Raw genomic sequence first — 22,407 nt, forward strand, 5'->3', positions numbered from 1 at the left:
GCCACCCATATCCACCTAGGGCTTATATGCCGTACTATAATTACCCAACCAGTAGCTTCAGGTTGATAAAATATTAGTAATCTGTAGACCAGTTTTCCCATTAATGTCCTTTTTCTGGACCAGGATCCAATTCAGGATCCTCATCTGGGACAATTCCTCAGTCCTTGTCTTCCTTGACAAAGAAGATTTTTCAAAACTTCTGAAGAGTACTGATTAGTTATTTTATAGAATGTCCTTTACTTTGGGATTGTTGGATGTTTTCTTTTGATGAAATTGAGGGTCATGGCTTTTGGGGAAGAAACTGCAGAGGTGACGTGTCCTCAGGCTATGCCATCAGGAGGTACATGGTGCTGGCATGCCTGCTTCCGCTGCCTTTTTTTTTTTTTTTTTTTTAGATTTTATTTATTTATTTGACAGAGAGAGAGACACACACAGCAAGAGAAGGAACACAAGCAGGGGGAATGGGAGAGGGAGAAGCAGGCTTCCTGCTGAGCCCGATGCAGGGCTCGATCCCAGGACCCTGGAACCATGACCTGAGCCCAAGGCAGACACTTAACGACTGAGCCACCCAGGGCCCCCTTCTGTTGCCCTAGATCACTGGCCTGAGGTGGGTCTACCAGGCTTCTCCACTGTAAAGTTACTATTTCCCCTTTGGTAATTAATAGGTTTCTTCTGGGGAAACACTTTGATACTATATAATTCTGCTGTTTCGCATCATTCTTTCATCCACTAATCTTAATATCCATTAATGGTTCTTGCCCGTAACAGTCGTTACTGTGATGTTTGCCTAATGGAGATTTTCTATTTTTACCACTTCTTCTGTATTTATTAATTATCATTCTACTCTAAGGGAGAGCTAACTCTGCTCTCCCCTTTATTCATGCAAGTATTTATTTATATCAGTATAGATTCGTGGGTGTTTATTTCATGGTTTATCCTACACTGTCATTATTTTGCTATTCAGATTGTCCCACCTTTGGCCCTTGGGTGTTTCTTCAGGTTGTCTTTTTAACCCCATCATTTTTCTAATGATTTTATTTATTTTAGGGGCATCTGGGTGGCTCAGTCCATTAAACGTCTGTATTCGGCTTGGGTCATGATCCCAGGGTCCTGGGATCAAGCCCCATGTCAGGCTCTCTGCTCAGCTGGGAGTCTGTTTCCCCCACCCCCGCTTCTCCCCCTGTTTGTGCTGTCTCTCTCTCTCTCTCTGTCAAATAAATAAATAGAATCTTTTCTTAAAGATTTTCTTTATTTTAGAGTGCGCGCACGCGCATCAGCAGGGGGAGGGGCAGAGGGAGAGAAAGAATCTCAAACAGACTTCACGCTGACTCGGGGCTTGATCTCAGAATCCCCAGACCACAGCTTGAGCTGAAATCAAGAGTGAGATGTTCAGCCGATTAAGTCACCCAGATGCCCCATGATCCTATCATTCGTAAAGTACTTCCTTACTTTCTGGTGCCATGAGATGTTCCTAGCTTATTTTTGCTTTGCTCCACCATTCTCCAAGAGGCTCCCCTTAAGCCAGTATTTTGCCACTAAAAAATATTCAGAGGTACCATGATCACTTTGGAAATAAGATCGTAGGAAAGCATGTATGTGAAGTTCAAGAATAGGCAAGACTTTTCATGGTTTATGTCAGGTCGCTGGTTGTGGAGGGAGTACTGACCGTGGAGGAACGTGAATCTTCTGGGGCCCAGGAAGCGTTCTCTAGCTTGATCTGGGTGGTGGCTACATATGTAAAAATTGTCCAGCTGTACACTCAAGATTTGTGTAGTTACATCAGCAAGCTATGCCTCACTGGAAAAGTTAAAAAAAAAAAAAAAGACAGCAGAGTGCATGCATGATAGGAGAAGGGCACATGATTCAGTTTTCGGTGAGGCCACCATTGAAAGGTTGGGAGGAAAGTAAATGATGGAGAAAACACACTAACACTAAAATCCTTCTACTAAATAGACAGTTGACTATGTAGAAATTACCCCAAACGAAATGGATGCATGCTTCCTTTCTCACGTAGGAATCTTGGTATGAAGTGAGGTCTTGATGTTCTTTGCCTCCTGGGTGCTTGAAGGGGAAAGGGTGACCGTAGGGTTTAGGACTGCTGGCTGCAAGGGCAGTGGCCTCCAAGAGGCCCTGTGACACTGGGGGTGAGGGGCATGGGCAGTGATGGTGGCACACCCTTCATTGGTGGCCAGAGAGAGTGAGGTCTACTGTGGACGTGAGCACCCTAGTCATAGCTGGCAGGTCTCCCACACTCAGCCATGCCCTGCTGAGGGGGGACTGGGTGCTTCTCTCCCCCAGCTGCAAGCCTCGAGAGAGCTCTGTCTGCTCACGGAGGCCTATGGAGGTCTCTTGTTGACACCACAGGCCTTCGAAGGAGGAAGTGAGCAACGGGGACCATCTGGGGACGGTGGGAGGCCCACTCAACCCTTCTCAGCGCTTGCTCCTGACCTCCGCTTTGCTGGGGGCCGTCTCCCTGGCAGTGAGGCAGGGAGAGGACTTTGCAGCTGCGGCCAGCCACGCAGAAGTCTGCTGTGGAAGAGCTTTCCTGGCAGGCGAGCAGCCATAGCAAAGGCCCCGCAGACATTGGAGGCTGAGGTATTGGAGGAGGGAAGAGGCAGAGAGAAGGCAGTGGGGCTGGAGTAGCACAGGGGGAGAGGACAGGGCTGCAAGAGAGGGCTGATTCTGGAGAAGCCTGTGAGGAGACTGTGCTTGACCTGAAATCAGGGGGAAACTTGGACTCCCTTTCCTCATCCATCGTATCCATAGCCTCAGCCCGAAAGCCTGGCCCGGGAATGTTCACTTGCACTGCCAGCTCCTTGTGGGGATGGGATGAGGATGGACACTTTGGTCCCACCCCAGATGGGCAGCAGAGTGAACTAGGGAGTCGCTGGGGTGTATGCTGCACTGATGAACGACAGAGCATAGCAGCAAGAGGAGACTTTCCTGCCCTGTGGCCAAGGCTGAAGCTGAAATGGTAAGTGAGCCTGGAGAGCCACAGAAGTTGGTCACTGCAACACATGGTTTTATTCTGACACCCGGTGGCAGAGTACACCGTCAAAGGCAGGTTGTGAGCATCCCACTTTAGGCGAGGCTTCTCAGAGCAGGTTAACCCGTGAAACCCAGCAGGACGTGAGATGGTCGAGTGAGTTCTGTGAGGGAACATGTGGCAGGCCCTCTGTGGGTCAGCACACCACTAGTTTGCGACACCAAAACAAAAGGGGCTGCTAGGACGGAGAAGGGCAACACGTCCGAGAATCAAAAATTCAGTGTGCATTTGGAAGAACATGAGTTATGCTGAGTTGTGGGTACTTGGGGAAAAAAGTGTATGCGGGACACTTGAGTGGGCCAGCAGCACGGTGGCCGGTCCCTTCCTCGCCTCTGAGCACTCTGGGGGACACTTGGTGACTGTGGGCGAAGAGGACAGACAGGTTCCCAGCAGCAGTGGCGTGCACGGGGTCTTTGATCCAACCTGCTCCATCCGCATCCCAGAGCTGCAACAGCCCCTAGAAGAATGGAACGTAGTAGAGCGAGCCCAGGTTTAGGTGAGCCACACTGAGAACACAGCGGCGTGGCCTTCACGCCCACCCTCCCGCACCACAGCATGGCCGCCTGTGTTGGTCTGTTGGTCAAGGTCCGGCTTCTGCAATCCCTACCCCAGCATTTCAAGAGGGGCATGCACATGACACAGGGGGTCCATGCCTAGGAGCACCCAGTATACAGACAGTAAGGTAAGAGCGGGGCAGCAACTCTGGAGAGTGCCCTTCTGCTGGGGGTTATACACCAGGGCCTTCTGACCCGCTCCTGAGCCCAGCTTCCAGCCCCCAGCCCCACCCAGGGTGGGCTCATGGCCTCAGTTTCTTGAATCCCTGATAATGAGAAACCAGCATTTTGTATTTTGTAATAAACCCTTCATTTATATTAGAAAGAAAAGGAAAGGAAGGAAGGAAGGAAGGAAGGAAGAAGGAAAAGAAAAGAAAATTTGTGCTGAGTAAAGTAACCCATAGGAAGCCTGAAAACTATTCCACCATAAGAAATACATCTGGGAAAAGTATGTGTGCCCGAGTCAGAGAGAGCGGGCCTGAGTGAGGAAATGCCTGCTCACTCGTCCCACAGCCGAAAAAGTCCTCTCAGGAAAAACAGCATGTCTGAGAGACCAGAAGAGCCTGGGACCCCACAAGATGTCAGGCAGGTGCCAACAAGGCCTCAGGTGGCTCCAGACTGATTTTGAGAAGCACTGTGCAGGGAACTCCAAGGACTAATAATCAGAATTCCTTTACATAAAAAGGAAACCGTCGAGGGAGTCAGCTGATGACTCTAAAGCAAAATGGCGGCTGATCTGAGAATCCTCTGCTTTCCTCCTGTGGAAAAAAGCCTTGGAGATGATCCGGTTCTGAAAATGTCTTGTGTGATGCAGGGTAGACTTGTTCAGTGCAACAGTGCTAAGCCTACGAGGTGTCCCAGACCTAAATAACCAACTAACTGTAAGTAAATCCCTTCAGCCCGAAGGCACCCACCCACCACTTCTGCAGGAACTCAAGGGTAGGGTTTTGGAACATTGTCCAACACAGGCCCGATCTTTAACAGACATCCCATGAATTGTCAGTTTGAATCCTGCCCAGAAGCGTTCACAGGGAACCCTGGGAACCTAAAGATCTTTCACCCGAAGCAAGCTGGTAGAAGAAAGGGCACGGTCACTAGACATAAAACAAGCCATTGAGGGGGACTCAGCATGGCCTTTTCCGATGGGAAACTGGCTAAACACACTTTGGGAGAAAACCAGTGAATAAGTTCGACTCTCAAAAAGTTTACATTCAAGGATGTGTTTTGTAAAGCTTATATTGTAGCCAGAGGAATTGTTTTGCTACCTCACTGATTCTCAAAATGGGGGATTTGTTTTAAAGTACTACTTATTTGACCAAGAAAATATTTTTACATGCCTGAATACACTTTACATTCACAAAGGATGTTCCAATATTGCTAAGTGATTCTACACACAGTATCTTATTTAGTGTATATTTTACATGGTCTTTAAGTTCTTCTGCTGTTAATCATTACATGTTCTATCTTTGGTTATGCTGGGTTCTCATCACTGAATAAAATCAAGCAGCTCTTCCACATTTCCCTCAAACAGCCTCTGCTATGACTTCCTTTCTTTTTGATCCTGCTACGTTATGCCCCACTTGTCTTCTCACTCCAGGGCAAGCAGTATATATTATAGTGGTTATGAGCACAAGCTCTAAAGCCAGAGTGCCTGGGTTCAAATTCCAGCCCAGAGCTACTCTGTGGCCCTGGGGCAAATTCCTTAATCTCTGGGCCTCGATTTCCTCATCTGTAAAATGGAGGTAATATTAGCATTTCATAGAGTTGATGTGAAGATTAAAGGAGTTAATAGAGAGCACATGTAAAGTACTTGGAACCCCATCTGGTATGTAGTAAGTGCTTGGTATATGATAGCTGTCACTGTAATGATTATTATCCTTGATGTTCTCCCTCTTCAGTTCTTCCATCTATTGGACATACCTTTTCCTTACAGGGTGTCTTTGGTTATAACCTCTATCCCTTCTCCTTTGGCCCCCTTACCTAATTATTGTCTCCCCCACCCCCTATGCCTTCAGTTCCTTTTCTGCCATATTCCTTTTCCTTTAGGATCTACGGATTCTCAGCCCATTTCTAGGTCAGGCTGTTTTCTGCTATTTTAGCCATTTCCAGCTTTTCTTTGGTCCTTTCTCATTAATTTGGAGCTGCTCTCTGCTGCTTGCCCCATAAACTATTTCGTCATCGCTATAGTGTTTCGTTTGGCTGCATGTCATGCCTGGTGCTCCCATGAGCAGGCTTTGTAACAAATCTTCAGTTATTCCCTGCCCCAACGGTATCTTTTTTCTGTCCCTATAGAAAAGCACCTGATTTGTGATTAATGCTTTCTTCCCACAGCCATTTGGTTTCTACTACTTTTCTACGATCCCAAATTTATCAATGCATTGGGCAGGGTTTCCCATTGTTCCAGCACTGATACAGGATCCAGTTCCTAGAAGTAGCCACTAGGTGGCAGAGTGCTTCCTCACTGTATGCCTCACTGCCTGGAGGCACACAGAAATGTTACCTTGGCCAGGGTTAGAATTATTTCAAGGCTTCTGGGAGGTTTCCAGCAAGGTTAGAGGAATTGGCAATTACAGGTAGATGCTCTCCTCTGCTAGAGAGATCACTCCTTTGTTATCAATTGTCCAAGCATATGCATTCATTACAGAAAATTTAGAAATATCAATAAGCAAAGAGAAAAAGAAAATCAAGTACCTGAATACTTATCACTCGAAGGTGATATATTTCCTTCCAGGCATTTCACCATGCAAATCTATACAATAAATACGTGCTCTGTGTATATAACCATTAATGCAAACATTTTATGTACTCTTCACTTTACAAAATACAGTGGATGTTCTATCATGTCAAAAGCATGTAAATCTATGCTTCCCCCACTTTTATACTTTTTGCATTTTGCATGAGTACCTGCTTATATAGAAATTGTGAAAACGTTAAAATAATTAGTTGGCTACAGGATATTTTATTTTATAGGGGCACCTGAGTGGCTAAGTCAGTTGGTTGTCTGACTCTTAATTTCAGCTCAGGTCATGATCTCAGGGTAATTGGTTGGAGCCCCACACCAGGCTCATGCTCAGCATGGAGTCTGCTTGAGATTCTCTCTCTCTTCTTCTGCCCCTCCCCACCGTGCTCTCTCTCTCTCCCGCTCTCTGAAATAAATAAGTCTTGGGGCACTTGGGTGGCTCAGTTGGTTGAGCATCTGCCTTTAGCTCGGGTCACGTTCTCAGCGTCCTGGGATCAAGCCCCATGTTGGGCTCTCTGCTCAGCGGGGAGCCTGCTTCTCCTTCTCCCTCTGCCTGTCACTCCCCCTGCTTGTCCTCTCTCTCTTTCAAATAAATAGATAACATTTTTTAAAATAAATAAATAATTCTTTTTTAAAAAGGATATTTTATTTTATAGATTCACCTTAATTTATTTAGTGAAAGGTCACTGTCCATATAGCGTCTAGGTGTTTCTTACCTTGGGATCTCACTATTAGACCTGCATCCCAAATATGCTTTTATTCCTTTAAGAGCTTTTTAATCTCCCTAGTTGTAATCCCACACCTGGTTGGCTACTGGAAACCTTGAAGAAGTGTGGTTGCCAGATCCCACCCAGGTTTCTAGAATCCAAAACTCCAGGGATAAGGCTTGGGCCCAAGTATTTCTAAGAGTTCCTATAGTTGATTCAGCTTTTGCAGCCTGGTTGGACAGGTAGGACCAACACTTAAAACCCCAAGAGTTTCATCGAGACTCCCAAGTTCCCAGGATTTTCTTGCTTATGTTCTGGATGAGGCTACGCATGTACCATTCCTTCAGCTCCCCTTCCATGGAAAGCAGGGGTTGATTCTGAGTCAATGAAGTATGTCCTCAGGAAATAGGATAGCAATTTGACCTCACCCAGCAAGCTGATTGAAAATGGGACTGAAACTCTAATTACAAAAACAATTTGTACCAAAAAAGAAGAGAGAAAGAAATAGAAAAATGTTTTCCAATGAATAAAGTGTAATGTACAATGTACATTACAATGTACAATGTAATGTAAAATTTAATATTTGTGTTAATATGGACACTTGGGTGTTAAACTGACCTCCAAAGGGAACTATAAGAATTTTTAAAAATTTATTTGACAGAGAAGGTGAGCACAAGCAGGGGAGCAGGAATGGGAGAATCAGGCTCCCCATTGAGCAAAGAGCTCGTGTGGGGCTTGATCCCAGGACTCTGGGATCATGACCTGAACCGAAGGCAGACACTCAACCAATTGAGTCACCCAGCTGCCCCAGAAGTATAAGAATTTTTGTTGGCTTTGGTGTGAATCAAAAGAAGGACAAGCTACAGGAGCAAGGGACTTTAACTTAGGGTCTGCATTTAGAAGTCAGGGGATCCCTAGAAATTAATGGAAACATAATTTCAGCTTTATTTTCAATAACCCCAAGGTCAAAGTTAGCATTTCCTACAATAGTGAATGTAGCCAAGAAAGCACAGTAATATTTGCAGTAGCTTCCTTTGTCAGTTATTACTGGAATTTTCCTATCCTATGAAGTTGTTAGAGGTATCTCAAAACATTGTTTGTGTTCACTCTTACTTTGAAATAATGGTAGTTATTTAATCTGCCATTAGAGCTTATTATAGAATATATTAATAAAGCACATCTATGGTGATATCATAAATTTGTTTAAAAATATTTCGATGACTGTTTCGATTTAACTAGTCTCCTTTGTGATGCTATGTATTTTATGTATTTAAGGGATCCATAGGCTTCTCCCCATAGCTAGAGTCTGGGGTACAGAAAGGGTGAGGACCTCTGTAGTAGAGAGTCTGCCAGAATTAGAATAAAAGTTGGCTCCCTGGGGAGGATGCTGGCAAAAAGATGCAGTACCTTTTCCCGTTCTAGTGGGGATGAGGATACTTGGGGTAAGGGATAGGAAGCAGGAAGGAAGAGTCAGAGGGGCCAGAGGCCAGGAGTTCATGGGGCAGGGTATTGTGCTCCAAGGGCATCTTTTTTTTAAGGTGAGATTGAAAAACAAAAACAAAAAAAACAAGGTAGACCTAGAATAGAGGCCAAGAGAGAGGGTTGTTAACCATGAGAAAAGCACACTGCAGAGATGTTTAGATCTGCTAATAGCGCTTTTAAAAAAGCATCTGAGTGGGTTGAGTGACTATCAGTAATCATTGAGTGATGGGTCTGGTCGAATGAATTTCAGTAGCAACGATGGGATGGTGAGGGGTGGTTACCTACAGGGTTTGGGAAAGACAGAAGGCAGATGCCAGCCACCAAGGTGGGCATGGGGGAGGAGCATGAACATACAGAGAAGAGTGCAGCGTGATTCCTTTCTCATTGTGTTCTTCCCGTGAGTCCACCACCATTTTGACTTAAGGCTTTTGAGTTCTGTTCTCAGGCCTGGAGATCTCAGGGAAAAGGTTTACAAAGAACAGTATTTGTTTGATACAAGTATTCAGTGCTGGTGGAGATCTAGGGAAATGAGCATTTTTCTGGAATGCATTTTCTGAATGAGCATTAAGTACCTTTAAAATGTTCATGTTCTTTGACACAGTAATTTCATTCCTAGGAATTCAGCCCAAGGAAATCATCGAAAATGTGGCTCTATGCACAAGGCTGTTCATTATAATTTCATTATGATGAAAAAACAGAAATAATTAAGTACTCAAAACAGGAAGATGTAGAGTAAATTACGGTACATCTGTGTCATGAGAAATTCTTTGGCCGTGAAAGTATCTACAAGGAGTTTTTAATATTAGAGGAAATGCTTATGATAAATGCTAAATAGATTCAAAATTATATAGAGAAAATATCTCAACTATGGAAAATGTGCAGAAAGGGAGTGGAAGGAAATATGCCAAAATGTTTAAAAGTGACTTCCTCTTGACTATGAAGTTATAGGTAATTTATTTTCTGTGTTTTTACTTTTTACTAAAAACTACCACAGAGTGTGTATTTCTCTAGAGAAAAAGTTCCACCACACAAGTAATATATAAAATCTTAACTGTTGGGGCACCTGGGTGACTCAGTTGGTTGAGCGTCCAGCTCTCGGTCTTGGCTCATGATCTCAGGACCCTAAGATAGAGTCCCTTCCCCATATCTCTGCACTCAGCAGGGAGTTTGCTTGGGATTCTCTCCCTCTGCCCCCCACCTCCCATGCTCATGCTCTCTTTCTGTGGAGTGAACGAATAAGTCTTTAAAAAAAAAAAAGTTATTGTAAAAATTGAAAACACAGAGCTCAAATGATACAGAAGTATAATGGGAAAAAAATAAAAGTCCCCCGAAGTGTTAACAGCTTACCTCCTCAACTTCTAAATTTTTTATATACACATGTGCATACTCTTATACCAATATATTGTGTTTTCTCATTTATCTAAGTGGGATCATACTATATTTTTCTACAACGGTTTTCTTTTTTACTCCTAAAAATGTCTTCGTTATCTTCCCACGTCGGTGTGTGTAGTCCGACTTCATTTGTTCTCTGCCGCCTTGTATTTCATGATGTGGATAACCGCAGGGTACCTAACAAGTCCACACTATTTGAAGCCACTGTGCATGCAGCGAAGACCTTCGTGCAGAACTGTGACTATTCCCTTAGGACAGGGACACAGAGGCAGAGTCGCTGGATCAAAGACCATGCACGTTTATCGTTTTGGTAGAGACAGCCTGTGTGTGTCGAGATGATACAAACTTGTCTCCTGGAACCAAGACCCTAGAACAGCAGTGGCTTGAAACTAGGTAGTTGTTTACTTGTTCAATTCCTGGCCTAGGTGTAGGCGGTCCACGGCTAACATTCCAGCTCCAGAGTGGCAGGGATGCGGATCCCTTCTGTCTTTTTTTTTTTTTTTTTAAGATTTTATTTATTTATTTGACAGACAGAGATCACAAGTAGGCAGAGGGGCAGGCAGAGAGAGAGGGAGAAGCAGAACCCCTGCTGAGGAGAGAGCCAATGTAGGGCTCCATCCCAGGACCCTGAGATCATGACCTGAGCCGAAGGCAGAGGCTTTAACCCACTGAGCCACCCAGGCGCCCCTCTGTCTTGTTGCTCTGCTGTCTCAGGCACGCGGCTTTCATCTTACGGTCTGAGATGACTGTATCTGCTCCTCCATACATATCCACTTTCTGGGAAGTGGGGAAGGAGAGGTCTAGGGCAGAACCCGGAACTTACACTGTCCCCGAATTGGGATCTTCATCCTGTTGGCCATCCATAGCAGTGAGGTGCCCCAGGCAGCAGCAGTGTACACAGCTAAGTGTCTGTTTCCAGAGGAAGAAATCTCATAAAGCATTGGGGAGGGTATGTGCTATGGTGAGTGCTGTGAAGTATGTAAGTCTGACGATTCACAGACCTGTATCCCTGGGGCTAATAATACATTATATGTTAATAATAAAAAAAATGTGACTCATTAAAAAAAAATCTCGTAACGGATATGCAAGACCTTTCCACTGAAAACTGCAAAACATCACTAGAGCGTCCAGATCAGCTCAGAGCAGGCTTTTTAAAAGTCTTCCCAGCATGGGGATGGGCCATGGGCTCTCTGCACATTACCTGTTCGTATTACTCACCTGTTCTTCTCTCTGGTGGCTTTCTTTCTCTCTCACCAATTAGTAGATGCTCCTTTTTTTTTTTTTTTAAGATTTTATTTATTTGCCAGAGAGAGAGAGTACACACAAGCAGGCAGAGGGGCAGGCAGAGGCAGCGAGAGAAGCAGGTTCCCCGCCGAGCAAGGAACCCGATGCGGGACTGGATCCCAGGACCCTGGGATCATGACCTGAGCTGAAGGCAGCGGCTTAACCAGCTGAGCCACCCAGGTGTCCCAGTAGATGCTCCTTTTTTATTATAGATAGTATTGGATTACGGATAGTATTTTTTTTTTTAAAGATTTTATTTATTTATTTGACAGAGAGAGATCACAAGTAGGCAGAGAGGCAGGCAGAGAGAGAGAGAGAGGGAAGCAAGCTCCCTGTTGAGCAGAGAGCCTGATGTGGGACTCGATCCCAGGACCCTGAGATCATGACCTGAGCCAAAGGCAGCGGCTTAACCCACTGAGCCACCCAGGCGCCCACGGATAGTATTTTTTTTTATTTTTTTAAAAGATTTTATTTATTTATTTGACAGACAGAGATCACAAGTAGGCAGAGAAGCAGGCAGAGAGAGAGGAGGAAGCAGGCTCCCCGCTGAGCAGAGAGCCCGATGTGGAGCTCGATCCCAGGACCCTGGAATCATGACCTGAGCCGAAGGCAGAGGTTTCAACCCACTGAGCCACCCAGGCACCCTGGATAGTATTTTGATGATGGATTCGATTTTTTAAAGGTGTTACAAAATATTTTCTTATAGTCAGTTTCTTATCCTTTAACCGGGTTTTTGGCACCTTTTGACATACTGAAGTTATGTGTAATCAAGTCCGCCCATCTCCTTTATGTCCCTGGGTTTTGTCTTGCTATTATAACATTTATAATCAGAAAAATAAGAATAATATCCAATTCAGAAAGAGAAACGGGGGCACCTGGCTGGCTTGGTTGGTAGAGCATGCAACTCTTGAACTTAGGATTGTGGGTTCAATCCCCATGTTGAGTGTAGAGATTACTTTTTTTCAAAATTAAAGATTATTTATTTGTTTGAGAAAGAGCACTAGAGAGAGAGCAAGCAAGCACAAGTGGGGGACAGAGGGAGAGGAAGAAGCAGGCTCCCCACTGAGCAGGGAGCCTAGTTCAGGCTTGATCCCAGGGGATCACAACCTGAGCCAAAGGCAGATGCTTAACCGACTGAACCACCCAGGCACCCCCAGGTATAGGGATTAATTAAAAATAAATTATAAGTAAATAGACTTTAAAAAAGAGGGGGAAAAGAGATAACACGAAGCAGCAGCAGCAGCATGGGGAACTAAATTACAGAGACAACCTCTCATTTTCTTTTTATTCTAATATCCTCTTTAATAGGCTGTCTCTCTGGAGCTGTTTGAGGGATCTGGGTTTCAAGAACTGAATAGGACTGAGATAGGTAGAGGAGAAGAGAGAAGGTCTCCTAAGTTAAAGGAACAATATAAATTAAACCTCGGAGGCACAAATAAATCTGGCTGAAATAGACCTAACTAGAAAGGCATGTGCATTGGGAACATAGGAAATAAGCTGGACTGGTAGGTCGAGAATGGTCTTTGGAGAGCAGGACAGCAGCTGAATACAGTGATTAGAAGTGAACACTGGCATTAGGAGAAATATAACAAATGAAAAAGGGTATGCAATTATGAATATGCATAAAGGGATTATTTTTAATAAAGGTGCAGTTTTTTGGATAAAGTTTTTTTTAAAGGAAGCAAATTAAGTGTCTAACAAAAGGCAAATGGTTGAGTAAATTAGGGTATAGCCACATGATGGAGTACTAACACTGAGAATAGTCATTTTTAAGGCTGCATGGAAAAACACTGAAATTATAGTAAAAGAATGTGATTAAAAAGCATATAAAAATCATAATGATGATTACAGCTATTTAAAGAAATAATGCTTGTGAAAAAAAGACTGAAAAGGAAAACTTGGAAATAAAGAGAGGTATATTTGGATGATGAGTGATTATTTTTCTTTTTCAATATCTTAATTTGTTGGTGTCATTCTCTGTCTATAATATTTTTAAAAGAGGCAGGTGTTAGTGGATATGAGAGAATCAACAGAGGCTTTTCAGGGCTTCCTGAAGATGAACTGGGAGCTGGGGGCTGAGTGCTGCTTGGGAAGAAGGAGCCTGACCCTATGGGATGTGTGATCCAGGAGGAAGGGACCTGCCGGTCCCTTGGTCTGTCGTCCTGGGATGACCAAACTTCTTTTCTTGCATTCCAGGGTCTCCTAATGCTGCTACAAAACTTACCTACGATACACTGGGGCAACGAAGAGATAGGGCTGCTTCTCGCCGAGGCATACAGACTGAAGTACATGTTTGCTGATGCCCCTAACCACTACCGCCGATAGGTGCTGTCTCCCCAGGGGGACCCAGACTGTCCCCATCTCTGATGGCAATCTGATCACTGTGGCCACCGTGCGAGCCGTGGACTCCGGCCAGGAACCACTCCTGCTGTAAAAAGCTCCCATCCGCCGCCCAGGTCTTAACTTTTCGGCGTGCCTGTCCACCACTCCATGTCTCTGGATGTGTTTCTTGGACCACTGTCAGTATTCCGTGATGCGTGGATGGGCCCAGCTCTGGGAGATGACTGGAAAGGAGGTACAGGGTTGTCTGCCCCTTTAAAAGAAATTGGACTAAAGAAGGGGAAGGCTCAGGGTCTCAATTCACATTGTCCCTACATGGACTGACTGTCTCTCACCTCCCGGCTCCAACTGATGCCATTGCTTTTTGTGACATAGTTTGATTTGATCACAGGTCAAAAAAAAAAACGCCTTATGTTTTCAGAAGACTCCTGATCCCTCCCACTCTCCCTCTCCCCACCCAGTTCCTAGCCCTTCCCCTTCTGCCCTGGTCTGAGCCAATGAGGGGCAGCTTAAGACTGTTGTTCTCACATAGAGGAGGCGCTGATGCCTGTAACTCTGGGAAGAGGCCTGCACCCAAGGGCTAAGGATGTCATTTTTCCTTTTCTCCCCAGATGTGCGTATGTGCACCTGCGTTTGTGTGTGTATGTGGGTATACACACCCATCAGCATTTAGTTACGTGTCTGAATTTCTGTGTCCAGACAGACTAGCCCAGTCGCCACCAGCTGGGAAGGGCCCTGGTGACCAAGTATACAGGCGTCCCTTGAGAAGGATCAGGGCAGGGGAGGGAGAAGGGGCTTTACACCTCTCCAAACCCTTTTCCCATGATGACCCACTCCAAGATATTATGTGTAAATTGTGTTATTATATATATGGGTAAAGATGTACAAATATATGTCCTCTTTGTAGCAGATATGATTTTATATTTATAATGTGCATCAACATGTGAAAGCAATCTCGGTCACTAGCACAGATGAAGTTGCCAGGCAGGTGGCTCTGGCATCTCCAGGTCGGGTTCTGGGTGCCCTCCTGTGCAGGGGAGGACAGGCGTCTGCCAGAGCGAGCATTGCTGAGCAGACAGACCTGCTTTGACAACAGGTGGCAGCCTTCCCAGCATCAGTGTCTCAGAGTTTTTCTCTCTTCCCTCCCCGCTCCCCACCCTCTCCCCAGGTCCTTGTGGAACATCTACCCCACTCCTTCCCCGTGTTGGGCAGACAGAACCCCCAACCTGTCCCCCAGAGAGCCTCCCAGAGAGGCACCCACAGAGGCGGAAGCCCTCCTGCATGTTTTCAGCCCCTCCCTTTCCCCAGGAGGCTGGGGGAGATCTTTTGTTTTTCCATTTTTTCCTCCAGGCAGCATCCTATTCAAGACAGAAGCTGTGACTGATTCATCAGTGCCAAGGAAAGGGGTTTTCTGCGTCTCCCTGGGGTTTGGGGCTCTTCTCAGAGAGAGGCATCCAGTGTCCCCTGCTGTCACTGTCATACCCCCCCACAGCTCATGAGAGGGGGGCGCATGTTTGATTTTGGGAGTTCCATAGCAGAGAGGTGGCAGGGGCGGGAGGAATGGTGGCGAGCAGCTGTCCTTCTGGGAAGCTGGTCAGTGTCCCTGGTGGGTGACACCCTTGAATCTGCCAGTGAAGCCCCACCATGCTGGCACGTTCCATTTCTCATCTGGAGCTGTTTCTCAGGCATTCTTCCTAACCCTCCCCCTCCCCCTTCAGTGTGCCTCAATAGTTTCCTTCACAGAGCGAGAGGGCTGTGACCCTCCCCTCACCTGGACTAATTAAAGAAAGATACTTGTGTTCCCAAATGGTGGTTTTATTTTTTTAGTTTTTATGTTTGTATGGAAATTGTGGATAAAGTGAAAGGATTGTAAATAAATAGTGTATTTCCTCCTCCACTGCTGATTTTTCTCCTGTGGATTTGTGTAATCTGGAACCTAGGGCATCCCCTTTTCTCAGCTTTTTCTTGCTGAGATTAGTAAGTATGGGGGATGCATTTGCTGTAGGGCAAGTGGGGCACCAACAGAAAATCAGAAGGCAGTCTCAGAGGACTGAGCCCCCACTCTGGGGGGGGGGGTTCCTGTGGGAGATACAAAAATTAGGCATGTGGTGCCCAACCACTAACGTTTACGCAGCACATCACCATGTGCCCGGCAAGCCCTGCGATGACCACTGGAGCGGTTTATTCACCCAGAACTTCTTCCTAGGATGCATCTGAGAGTGTCTCTTGGTTTCAGTAATCAGGAGCTATATTAGGATTAAATTCAGCAACATGCAGCAGAAGCCAAAAAGTAACTGTGGCTTACACAGCAGGGGAATTTACCAGACACCTGGGTGGCTCAGTCGGTTAAGGTCTGACTTCAGCTCACATCATGATCTCAGCGTCCTGGAATCGAGTCCCGTATGGGGCTCAGGGCTCAGCGGGGAGTCTGCTTCTCCCTCTCCCTCTGCCCTTCCCCCCTGCTCATGCTCTCTCTCTCTCTCCCAAATAAAATCCTAAAAGAAAGAATAAAAGGGGGGTGGTGTACCTGCATGGCTCAGTTGGTTAAAGCGTCTGCCTTTGGCTCAGGTCATGATCCTGGAGTCCTGGGATGAGCCCTGTGTTGAGCTCCCTGCTCAACAGGAAGTCTGCTTCTCCCTCTTCCTCTCCTCTGCTCCTCCTCCTCCTCTCTCTCTATCATGTTCTCTCTCAAATAAATAAAATCTCTATTAAAAAAAAAAAGAAAGAAAACCAGGGGAATTATTTTTCCCTCCCATGAAAGTCCAAAAGGAGGTCGCCCAGGGCTAGTATGGTGGATCTGAGTCACAAAATCTTTAGGAACCTGGATTCCTTCTCTGGGTCTTCACGGAGAAGATGGCAGCTGGCACTCTAGCCACTGCATCCACTTGCCAAAGCAACAGGATGGATAAAGAAGAGACCAGGAAAGAGACCACTGTCTCTTCCGGTTTCTGATGAGCACTCCACAGCCTTTGAAATCATTGTTCCATACATTTTTTTATTTTTTAAAGACTTTATTTAATAGAGAGTAAGAGAGGGCAAGAGCAAGATGAGAGTCAGAGGGAGAAGCAGGGCCACTGCTGAGTGCAGAGCCCAACATGGGACTTGATCCCAGGATCCTGGGATCATGACCTGAGCTGAAGGCAAATGCTAAACTGATTGAGCCACCCGGACGCCATATTGTTCTATATTTAACTCATTATTTTTCTCAGAATCCTTTTTAAAAAATTGTGACAAGATGTATATAACAAAGTGTGTCATCTTAATCACTTTGAGGTGTACAATTCAGTTTCAAGTGCATTCCCGTGTTGTACCACCATCACCACCGTCCATCTCCAGAACTCATCTCGTCTTGCAAAACTGGAACCATACCCAAGAAACAACAGCTCCCCATTTCCTTCTCTATATGGCCTTGGCAACCACCATTCTACTTTCTGTCTCTAGGAAATTGACTACTCTAGGTAACCTACGTAAGTGGAACAATACAGTATTTGCTTTTGGGGCTGGGTTATTTCACTTAGCATAATGTCCTTGAGGTTCATCTATGTTGTAGCATATATCAGAATTTCCTTCCATTTTTTAAGGCTGAATTATACTCTGGCACATGCATGTACGTGCGCGTGCGTGCGCGCACACACACACACACACACCCCATATTTTGTTTCCATCCATCTGTTGATGGTCAGATGAGTTCCTTTTCTTGGCTTTTGAGAATACTGCTATTATGAACACGGGTGTATAAACATCACTTAACGGGGAGCCTGGGTGGGTCAGTCAGTTGAGCATCTGACTCTTGATTTCAGGTGAGGTCATGATCTCAGGGTCCTGGGATTGAACCCCGCATCAGGCTCTGTGCTTAGCAGGGAGTCTGCCTCTCCCCCCACTTGCCTGTGCTTGCTCGCTCTCTCTCTCTAAAATAGATACATTAAATAAATAAATAAATATCACTTAGAGATCTTGCTTTCAATTCTTTTGGGCATATACCCATAAGCAGAATTGCTGGACTACTTGGTAATTCTATTTTTGATTTTCTGAGAAACTACCATGGTTTTTCTCAGATTGCTTTTGAGATTTTTTTCTTTGGGTTTTAGAAGTTTGATTGTGTGTATCTGAGTGTGTGTGTGGGGGGGTTGTTTGTATTTGGAGTTGTGTTGAGTTTGTTGTGTATTTGGAGTTTGTTGCATTTATCCTGTTTGGGGTTTGAGATTCTTTTTTTTTTTTTTTTTCCTAAGATTTTATTTATTTATTTGACAGAGAGAGGGCGAGTGCACAAGCAGGGGGAGTGGCGGGCAGAGGGAGAAGCAGGCCCCTCAATGAGCAAGGAGCCCCACGTGGGACTTGATGCCAGGACTCTGAGATTATGACCTGAGCCGAAGGCAGACGCTTAAGCGACTGAGCTACCCAAGCACCCCTTGGGGTTTGAGTTTCTTAAATCAGTAATTTTATGTCCTTCCCCAAATTTGAGCTCTCAGCTGTTATTTCTTTTTTTTTAAATTTATTGATTTGTCAGAGAGAGAGCACACAGGCAGGCGGAGTGGCAGGGAGAGGCAGAGGGAGAAGCAGGCTTCCCACCAAGCAAGGAGCCTGATGTGGGACTTGATCCCAGGACGGTGGGTTCCTGACCTGAGCCAAAGGCAGCTGCTTAACCAACTGACCCACCCAGGCATCCCTCAGCTATTATTTCTTCAAATATATACATATTTCTCTGCTCCAATCTCACTCCTCCCTTGGGATTTCAATGATATGAATATGACCCATAGTTCCTCAAATGCTCACTATTTTTCCCTTCTGTTCTTCAAATCAGGGACTCTTCTCCATCTCTCATTAAGTTCACTGACTCCTTTTCTGTCATCTCCATTCTACTATCATGCCCACATAGTGAATTTTTATTTCAGATATTGTGTTTTCAGGTTCTAACATTTCCATTTGATTCTTTTTTATAGTTTCTGTTTTTCTACTGAAAATTTCTATTTTTTCCCCCTTCATTTCAAGTGAGTTTACTTTTGCCACGTGGAGCATAATTGTAATACCTGTTTTACATTTTTGTCTGGCAGTTCCAACATCTGGGTCATCTTGGGGTTGGCATCTTTCAATTGTCTTTCCTCTATAAATGGGCCACCTTTTTCTAGGTCTTTGGGTGTTGAGTCATTTTGGATTGTATCCTGACATTTTGAATATTACATGTGAGAACTCGGTCTTCTCCAAATCCTCTAGAGCAAGGGTCAGCAAACTATGGCTTATGGGCCAAATCCAACCCTCTTCCTCTTTTTATGAATAAAGTTTCATTGAAACACAGCAGTATTTGTTCCTTTACATTGTGTCATTGGCTGCTTTGACTCTACAACAGCAGAGTTGAGTAGTCCTGATAGGCTGGATGGCCCTCAAAGCTGAAAATATTTACTATCTGGCCCTTTATGGAAAAAGTTTGCTGATCTCTACTCTAGAAAACACTGACTTCATTTTGTTTTGTTTTGTTTTAATAGGCAATCTACCCAGTTAGGTCCAGCTTCAAGTTCTCTCACATTTGTGGGCCATTGTTCCAAGGAAGGTCATTTCGGTTTTTCAGAGGCTTTGCTATGCTGGGTCTGTTTTGACCATGCAAAACTTGTGCCAGTTCATACACAGAATGGACTCCCCTTCTCCAGCTGGCTTCTTCTAGGATTTCCCCTATATGCTCTGGCTCTCTGGTGCTCTGTTTCCTAGTCAGCCAGAATGACAGTGCTTCTCCGGAAATTTCTACTGCCAGACTAGTGCTGACACTCCTGCGTAATTGAGTCCTGCCCTTGGGGCAGGTCTGGGAGAGATAGAAAAAGAACTAATTGTAACGCCCCTCCCTCCGCCACACACACACTCTGGCTCCCAGGGCCACTTTTCCCAAGTCCTTTGGTCAGAGAGATGTGGTTTGTGACATAAGAAATATATATTTGGTTTCTGGGGCACCTGGGTGGCTCAGTGGATTAAGCCTCTGCCTTCACCTCAGGTCGTGATCCCAGCGTCCTGGGATCGAGCCCCATATAGGGCTCCCTGCTCGGCAAAAAGCCTGCTTCTCTCTCTCCCACTCCCCCTGCTTGTATTCCCTCTCTCGCCGTGTCTCTCTCTGTCAAATAAATAAATAAAATCTTAAAAAAAAAAAAAAAAGAAATATATATTTGGTTTCTGCCTCCGGTCCCTGACAGAGCTCCTAAAACCCTTGAAATTTTCTGAGTGGTAGGAGCATCTTTTGTTCACCTCCTCTTTTGAGGTGACTCATGGTGAGCTCCAGGATAGCTTCAGGGTGGGGGGCTGGTCACCAGAAAGACCAAGCCATCGTCATAAGCTGGGAACTTTCAGCCCCATCCTCTGGGAAGGGGATAATAATCAATATGGCTATGTGATGAAACCTCCCTTAAAAGCCCTTACCACTCTTAATCTCAGAAAACAAACTGAGGGTTGCCTGGGGGAGGGGAGTAGGGAGAGGGTGGTGGGGTTATGGACATTGGGGAGGTATGTGCTATGGTGAGTGCTGTGAAGTGTGTAAACCTGGCGATTCACAGACCTGTACCCCTGGGGCTAATACATTATATGTTAAAAAAAAACAAAAACAATAATTAAAAAAAGAGATTTAGTAAAAAAAAAAAAAAAAAAAAGCCCTTACCAAAGAAGGGCGCCTGGGTGACTCAGTTGGTCTAAACATCTGCCTTCGGTCAGGTCATGATCCCAGGGTCCTGAGATCGAGTCCCAGTTGGGCTCCCTCATCAATGGGGAGTCTGTAAGTCTTTCTCTGAGTTCTGTGAGCCACTGTGGCAAATTATCAAACCCAAGGAAGGGGTTAAGGGAACCCCCCAATTTAGAGCCAATTGGTCAGTATACCAGTGACAACCTGGGGCATATGACTGGCATCTGAAGTAGGGGCAGTCTTTGGGGACTGAGCCCTTGTGGGTTCTGTGCTAGTTCCAGGTGGTGTCAGAATTGGTCCAACTGGATGCCCACTGGACTGGTTGGCGTCCAGAGAGCTGGAGAATTAGTTGATGTGGGAACCATCCCCCTACATTGGGTGTTAGGAGTGTTGCGAGTAGAGCAGAAGAGACAAGAATTGTTTTCTTTTAGGTTTCTCTCAGTTTTTGCTGCCTCTGCTGCTGTGAGGCCCCCTTACCTGGGACCACCTCTCAAGTCAAAGCTGTAAGACTAGACGGAAATATTTTGAGAAACTCACCCCCTACGGATAGCTTCTTCAAGCTTTGCCTCTCTCCCTAATTTGCCTACTTGTTTACTTTTCAGAGTTCTCAGATAGTTCTATTTTGTCCAGCATTTTTAGTCATCATTAGTGGCAGAGAGAGACTTCAGTGGGCATACCCCACCTTGTCTAGCACCAGAAATCCTCCGAAGGTTTTCGTCCACAACCTACGGTAGAAAACATGTTTTACATTGAGCCCAGCACAGAACAAACACAGACACACAAATAATGAATGTTTCACGATCAGTATGTCCCCTTCATCTGTGTGCTGGCCTAGGACCTGTTCTGTTGTATCCATTTTTCAAAAATGCTGATCAAGACTCATTACTGAGTGTTAACTTGAATTTTGAAAAACATAGCTCTGCATGTGACTACTGAAATGGGAGAGAGAAGCCTGCTGCTAGCTGAAATAAACTTGAGCACGTTTCGACAAGTCCTGAATAATAAATATCACAGCTGATAATGCAATAAATTTGTAAGTCAAAAAAATGTGATGAGAATTGCATTATAACCTTGGATTATAGAACTCAAGGTTCTCTGTGTGAGAAACATTCCCACTCCCTCCCCGCTGTTCCCCAACCCTAGACAAAGGTGAATTGAATTAGGGATTTCTATGGTTTTTTGTAGTCCAAAAATAGCCAACGCAGGGTGATAGGATTCAGTTGTAAGTCACCCCAAGCCTATTTTATATTAGGCACCTGATACCAAGTATTAGTTGCAAAATAAACAGCCTGAAGCTAGCTCTGTAAGGAGAAGAAAACAAGGCAGTAATTATTGATACCTGATTCCCACAGCCTTCTTTCCCTCTGTCTTGCCTATCTTCTCCTTTCCTCCCTCCCTCTCCCCCTCAATAAAATCAGACAGGTAATAAATATTTGAAGTGGGTACTGATCCTTGGCAAGTTAAAGGATGCGGGTGCTTAAAGTAACAGCCTGAGCCCCAGCCAAAAAGGAATGTGGTAGTTTCCTCCAGTACTACTTTCACGGACCTCTGAAACATCCACCTTTTATTTATTTATTTATTTATTTATTTGAGAGAGAGTGAAAGAGAGCATGAGAGGGAAGAAGGTCAGAGGGAGAAGCAGACTCCCCATGGAGCTGGGAGCCTGACGCGGGGCTCGATCCCAGGACTCCAGGATCATGACCTGAGCTGAAGGCTGTCGCCCAACCAACTGAGCCACCCAGGCACCCTGAAACATCCACCTTAATTACTGATTAAGCTACCTCCAGAATAGAATGAACTTGATGACTCATTATACGCACTTCCCAAATATAATAAACCTGATTAAAGGTATCAGAAATATCTTACAACTGTGTACTGAAAGCGCTTTGTTTACACAAAATAGCACTTAATACACAGGCTGCCCAAAGCAGATAGTCCCCTTTTCCCTCCTCACTTACTTCTGGTTTTCTAAAACATTTCCCTTTCAAAAATAAAAGGCATCTTTCCCTGATTCCTTCAGCGCAGAGTCTTATAGTTGGGGATGGGCAGAGAAGAGATGATGGAATAAATGAGTAAGAAACAAGAGGGGCTCCTGAGTGGTTCAGTTGGTTAAGCATCTGCCTTGCATCTGCTTTTGGCTCAGGTCATGATCCCAGGGTCCTGGGATTGAGCCCCGCACTGGGCTCCCAACTCAGTGGGAAGTCTGCTTC

The 22,407-nt window shown here is 45.2% G+C and overlaps 1 protein-coding gene across 1 annotated transcript in view; it reads left to right on the forward strand.

Moving 5' to 3' along the window:
- Positions 1-15,441, forward strand: part of TBC1D22B (TBC1 domain family member 22B) — a 75,016-nt gene extending 59,575 nt beyond the window's left edge. Inside the window, exon 13 of the mRNA XM_080805718.1 lies at positions 13,402-15,441. Coding sequence (XP_080661844.1) covers positions 13,402-13,530 — 129 coding nt within the window. The 3' untranslated portion in view covers positions 13,531-15,441. The remainder of the gene's footprint in view (positions 1-13,401) is intronic.
- The last annotated feature ends 6,966 nt before the right edge of the window (positions 15,442-22,407 follow it).

Source organism: Martes martes, assembly GCF_963455335.1.
Source record: "Martes martes genome assembly, chromosome: 6".
Taxonomy (NCBI): domain Eukaryota; kingdom Metazoa; phylum Chordata; class Mammalia; order Carnivora; family Mustelidae; genus Martes; species Martes martes.